The 6,682-nt window shown below is 32.3% G+C and overlaps 1 protein-coding gene across 3 annotated transcripts in view; it reads left to right on the top strand.

The window, feature by feature from the left end:
• The window catches only part of LOC149502445 (uncharacterized), a 72,907-nt gene extending 66,752 nt beyond the window's left edge, over positions 1 to 6,155 (top strand). For all 3 annotated transcript variants that reach the window (XM_089728998.1, XM_089729000.1, XM_089728999.1), the window contains exons 6-8: positions 571 to 658; positions 1,464 to 1,562; positions 1,684 to 6,155. In XM_089728998.1, coding sequence (XP_089585124.1) covers positions 571 to 658; positions 1,464 to 1,562; positions 1,684 to 2,007 — 511 coding nt within the window. In that variant the 3' untranslated portion in view covers positions 2,008 to 6,155. The remainder of the gene's footprint in view (positions 1 to 570; positions 659 to 1,463; positions 1,563 to 1,683) is intronic.
• The last annotated feature ends 527 nt before the right edge of the window (positions 6,156 to 6,682 follow it).

The following is a 6,682-nucleotide window of genomic DNA, read 5'->3' on the forward strand; positions in this document are numbered from 1 at the left end:
AAGATTTAAAACATAATCAGTTAGCTAAAATTAATGAAGACATTTATTTAATAATATAGAAACGAGCTACTTAAATTTTATTTTTTGATTTGTCTTAAAATTTCATACAATGAGAGTACAAATTATTTCTTTGACATTAAAAGCATGACAAAATCTTAAGAATTTTTTATGAAAAAATTATTTTCGAGAGGCAGTACATACTATTTTCAAATCAAGAAACATAATCCATCAAAAGTACTGATATTTCGAATAGCCGAATCTAGAGCACAAAAATTGATAGTTTACTCTCCATTGAGAAAGAAACTATTCCTCTAAGTAATTCCACATATTTTCAACTTTATTTGTCGCTATACAAGTAACAAAATGTATGGGCTCAAAGACAACTTCATCTTTACGAGCACTCCACTAAATAACGTTATTCTGCTTTCAATTCTACGACTATGCCTGCCTCAAATAATCTACCGAGAATCCCTAACCTTATAAACCAAGTATGAATAAAATTACCATAAAGACCACATGCGACTCATCATTTTTTCTCGAAATATCTGAAATAAAACGTTTTGTGTGCAGAATGCTGGAACCGTATCAACCGAAATTTCAACAGCAACATCGGCAGAGCTGCGTTCTAGCTGAAAGTTCAGTGGTTGTTCCACCTCATGTAAGCATACAGTACATTTATTAGATCGCGTATAGTGCACAAAAAAGGCTGTGGTACGCGAGATATGGCGACGTCTTGTGGAGCGCATCATCATCCAGATTGTCCAAGACCCTCTGCCAAGAGCGCTAATGACTAACAGGAAGATATGTATATATTAAATGCAGTGAATCCCTGAACATAAAAATTTATTCGAGATTATTTAATACCAGATAACTTCCAAAAATATATTACGACAAACTTATTAAGACATAAATGAATTAATTAGTAATATATTATTGTAATTATTTTTTGATACTATTTATGAAAATTCGACAAACAAATCGAATTTTAAATGAGTAACTATGGAATGTGGAAACATGAATGGTTTCATAATATTGATATCCTTAGATTAACTTATTTAATGAATCGTAAATTATGTGGGTATGAAAATTCACCGTCTTTTAGCGGCAACCACACTTCGAAAGAAAAACATTTTAGTAAAATACTTGTAAAAGTTAATTCATGCCCGAATTAAGCTAAAGTGCCTCGAACGCTAGCGCTGAGCATCTAATAATATAATTGGACCGGTTCCTAAAATAACAATTTAGAACTCAACATGAAGATTTTCCTAACTAATTATAGCTAAGTATTAAAAGTGCCAATAAAAAGATGCGAGCACTCAACTTTTTACTACTTTCTTTCTTGAGCGTATTGTAAGCTCCCGCAGTAATCAGTTTGCTTTGGCCTTGAGGCAACCAGTAATAACTCTGAAGGAAGGTAACGAATGTTTGAGAACCACTAGTACAAGTATATTTGTTGTTTTTAGCATCGGGCATCACTCTCTCGTGGATGCGTCTCATACGACTGTGGAACTGGCTTCCCAACTTATCAACCGTTTGCTTATCTATCACATCGGCCTAGGCAGGTAATAATACGATTTCAATTAATAAAACTGTAGAGCACACCAAACTGTAAACTATAAACTGCTTATTAATAAAACTGTAAATTGGTAAAGAATGAAGTATACAAGACGAGATTGTTTTCAGAATTCTGTCTTCGTTGGCAGCGTCGGTGGAATGGCGCTGATTCCTGAAAGTCCTCCTAGACGCTCACGATCAGCAGCAGATCTACCAGCTCTTGTCCCACCTACAGATGGCTCGCGTACAACAGTCAGGTCTTCACGGGCTGCAAGTCTCCACAGCGCTGTGGACTTAAGAGTTTGTGCACCTTCACCGAGAACATCGCGAGCGGCCAGCTTACATTCAGCTGTAGATATGCCCCCTGGATGCGTCCAAGTACACGTTAGAGGCTCAGGATCCAATCTAAGCCGACCTAAAAGTCCAAGACGATTAACAATTACTAATGTTTAATATTATGGATAAAGTATAGTGAATTAAGATGGTGCGTGTTTAAACGGACCAAATTTTCGTTTACTACTTGGCTGTTATCTACCCAGACGATTAGCTAATTTCAGCTATTAATAATCCATATTCCGAAATTAGTTTGTAAATTTGCAGTACATAAAAGTAAGTAACAGTAGCTTTAAGCCTTTTGTTCTTTAATAAACAAGATAACTTATTTACTTCTTGGTGTGACAGTGGAAATGTACCAATTAGAGAAATTAAGTATAAATATTTAAGAATCTTATCTTCGGACTTATCATCTAACCTTTACTTGTTATCTATCCTCTCATCATATCTAATGAAATGTAGTTTATTTAGATAGTGTTTTAGTGCGTTTATACGCAGCGTTAGACGTGTGGTGCTACTCTAAGAAAAAGATTTTTTTACCTTTTGTTATCAATGAAATAGGAAAGTATACTACGATAAAAATAGAAAAATCCACACAGACTTCCTTGAACAATCACTGGTCGTTATGCCTTTTACTGATTAAGTTCCCTTAAATCTGCATTTATCCATTGTACTAGGTTACGGTTGCAATAATATAATTATGAATACTTAGACTTTGGCCCTGTCGAGTACGTCCTCTGTAACTATTATCGTACTAAGCTCATTAGTTTTAATGTGAATGATGTTATTGGAATTATCCTACCTTCGGTTACAAACATGTCACTATTGCTTTACAAACTATTATACTTAGTGGACTATACTTTCCCGACCCAAATTTTTTATTGAACAACCATCGTCGTCAAATGTCTTGTCATAAACAAATCAACTATTTAAAAGTATTTGAAAAACCATCACAAGTAAAAGCAAATAAAATCGAATGTTCTAAAATTACTTTTACCATTTAATCACACATTTTGATTATGATTAAATTCATTCCGACGTCTGAAATACTTTACAGTTTTCGTAGTCGCGAATTTTATGAAATTGTAAAAGTTATTTAATTTTAATTGACATTCGTTCTAGTGTCTGAATAGTTTATTCAACAAAAAAAAACTATACTTTCAATGGCTAAGCTATATTTCGTACGCTTAGAACTAAATTAACGTCTATTAATCAGAATTTTACAGTAACGCTCGATAACTACAATTTTATGTTTAAAACTAAAACAATCCGAGACTAAATGTAATAAAAACATTTATTACTCACTCATTTGCTCATTTCATTTCTTTCGGGCACGATTCAATACAATTCGATTCGAACGTAATTTGCATAATTTATTCTGTTATGTTAATAAATGACAGAAAAAGACGTCGATGTACATATTTTCGACTTTTTAGTTCTGTTCATTTCAAAAAAAGCTCAGCACTAGAAGTAAAATAAAACTAAAAAAGTTTCTTGTACTTACATCATGGAATAAAATTTAATCTTTGCATATAATTCTTGCATTATTAATAGATACTAGTTTAGATTTTTTTTTATTTTGTAACTTGTTTTATCTCGGCACTAGATACTGAAACAGCGATGGATGGTACTGGGGCGAGGCGCGTCTCTACAAATCAGTATTGCTCAGCGGTATCTCTAATAACCTCTTTAGGGGATTCAGTTTCTAATTACATAAGTAAATGAACGAAATAAAGGATAAAATTGCGAGCCACATTAGTGGTGTGGCTAATAAATTGCTTAGGGTGTACGTCCAGGCCAACCCTCATTGTACTGTGTAATATTGTCCTGACCAAGATCACTTTAAATGATTACCGAATGCTGATGTGATGTTGTTTTCTCTCGATCCAAATAAAAGTTTATTTAGAAGAGCTAGCTCACAGATCGGTATGACGAGGGCACATGGAAAGTTGTAGGACATTGAACACAAATAAAAGCATTGTATATAATTTAATTTATTTTTATCGTCAACTGCGGTTTCCAGAATGTTCTATGTATATATTAAACAACTAACGTTGATTAAAGAATATTGAATTAGGGAATTACTGATACTAGTAGCAAACATAAAATCAATTATTCTAAAACACACCCACTCCTTAATAAAATTGTAGTATATTTAATAAGGCTACTATGCTCCTAGAAGTATCTTTAAGAATGAAAAAAAAACTATTTTGTGACTCCGATGTATTGATTCCCCTCAAAATTTGTCCAGATCTATGCTAAGTTGTGATTTCATACAAATCACTTATAAATTTATAGCTATCAAATGAAATGAACTAAAATGGAATACATATATACATACTACAACGCTAGGAGAAAAACAACCGTTGTAATGTTTAAAGAATAGCACTTTATACCGTAAAGATACAACTGTTACCCAAAACCAATAAATATAATGGAATAACAATATTCAACTGTGACAAAGAGTATTATTATGCGCTTAATAGAGATAAACATTACGTTACCAACTTCTTTCTTACCCTTACTCTATTCTGTTAGATATTTACAAATGACAATATAAACGTAAGTCATTCGACAATCATTTGTTTTATGAACATTGCTTAAAAGAATGTCACAATTTTTTCAATGATTGATAATTAAATACAAATATTTAAATGCGGAAGAGTTGTATACTATTGCGAAGTCACTTCAATTGACGCAACCATCTTCCAAGATTTTAAATCACCTAACGTACGTACAAATAATTTTTTGAGGGAAAATAAAAGCCACAAAAATAGTTATGCCGTCTAAAAACGAAAACCACGCGCGGTCGAATAGAAAACAAAATCTACCCATTGTCTAGGAATTACAGTTGACCTAGAATTCCATTTTTGAATTGTTCGCAGCTATAAAGTCGCTTCGCTTTCAAAATAAATAACCTTTGACAATGGAAGTGACCAGATCTTGCGAACTCATTGTATTCTAAAACTTCTGAAATGTTATAAATTTAGTCACAATTTAAATGTTACTAAATAGTTAAGTTATAAGCTAGGCGAATAATGAATAGCTCATAAAGTAATTCATAAACGAACATTTTTGATCCAATTCCATCACATCAATTATATACACCTTTGCGTGAAATGTACGATATTACATACAATAATAAACGTAGTAAGAAACCACAACAAAAAACCCCGACAAGCTAGAAGACTTTGACATTAAAAGAAATAGTTTTACCCTGGTAACCCTGGAAAATTACTTATACTTGGATTCTGTTACATAGAGACAGGTAACGCTAATATGAGATAAAAATATGAAGCTTTTCATGAACATGTACCGGATTTATTTTTGAGCTTATATGGGCAAAGCTTAGCCAGCCAATAACAAAAGGCTTAAGGGATTCCAGAAAAACCACATCGGTACCTTTATAAGCCGGACAAAGTGTCAATTGTAATGGAATAATAGCTATATAATCCTTCAAATTTGGATGCATTCTTTTGCTTCTGAAGTATTATAGGTAGGACGACACCTACTCACACGGTTAAACAATGAATAAAATTTGAATGTCTAAACACTGTTTTATCGCTTTTTTCGCGATTATGGAGGAATTGGGTCAAGGGATCCCGTTATTTAGTTGCGATTTCTCTTGGCGACACCAAATTTGTATTGAATTTAATCAATTAAGTAAAATATTTTCTTTTTGCGTTTTCGAAAGAAATAAAGCGTCTTGAACAAGGGAGTTCCTAAGAAAACAGTGGGTAAGATAACGGCAAAATGTCTAATATTTACATACATATTTCTATTATTATTATTTTTATTGCCAATGTAGGTAGTACCACAGCCACAACCAACTTATAGCCGACTAAATTTTAATAGTTTTTACCAGCTTACACTTGCCAATTGTCCCTTTAAACAAACATTAGAAGACAATTTTAACCTACTTCTAACTCTGCTCTCGGCGTGAAATTTCCCGCCCCATCGATTACAAAAAACTGAAGTCAAAACAAAACTAAAACACAGCTATAAATGTACACCAGTAAAGACTAATCCAACAAATTAGATTGAAAAACTAAAATATCAATTTATGTTATATTTACAATTTATTTATTACTAAGCGAGAATGTATTTCTGTATGCTCCTTTAAATTAAGAATAATTCTAAATAAAAGGCCTTCTAGCCCGAAAGGCTTCTTAGTTAAATATTTAATAAAATTTAGATGTAATTTATTAAATAATAGCTTTTAAGTACTTCAACATAAAAACAGAGGACTAATAAAATTTACCAAAAAATGTATATGTTTGATTTACTTCCTTCTGATTTAATAGGGTGGGCATTTTACGTACATACAACTAATGGTTCCCCGGTTGTCGAAATTCGACTATATTAATTGAAATTATAAGTTTGTACACTATTATGACTCAAACAAAGACTATTAAACTTCTATAATCAAAGATTTCACCAAGACTACACTTTAGGTGACAAAGACAAACAATATTTTATCTATTTTCAACTTGACCACAGACTATAATCAATTAGAAAAGTTTGACAATAAACAAATAGTATGCATGCGTGTATGTGTCAAATACATGGTAGTGTGTGTAATGTTTTATTTATTGATTTAACGTAGTATTTTTTAAGCATAATTTTTAAAAATATTAACAATCTGCACTTCTTCTCTATATTCTCTATAACTGTGGGAAATTTCACATTCCTCCGTCCGCGCAGTTTTCGTAAAAAGGCGCACAACGTTTTTGCTACGCGTATTAATATATAGGTAACTGATAACTAGGCTAGCGTTTTTATAACACAGGGATTT

The sequence above is a fragment of the Bombyx mandarina genome, chromosome 08 (assembly GCF_030267445.1).
Source record: "Bombyx mandarina strain Sakado chromosome 08, ASM3026744v2".
NCBI classification, from domain to species: Eukaryota; Metazoa; Arthropoda; class Insecta; order Lepidoptera; family Bombycidae; genus Bombyx; species Bombyx mandarina.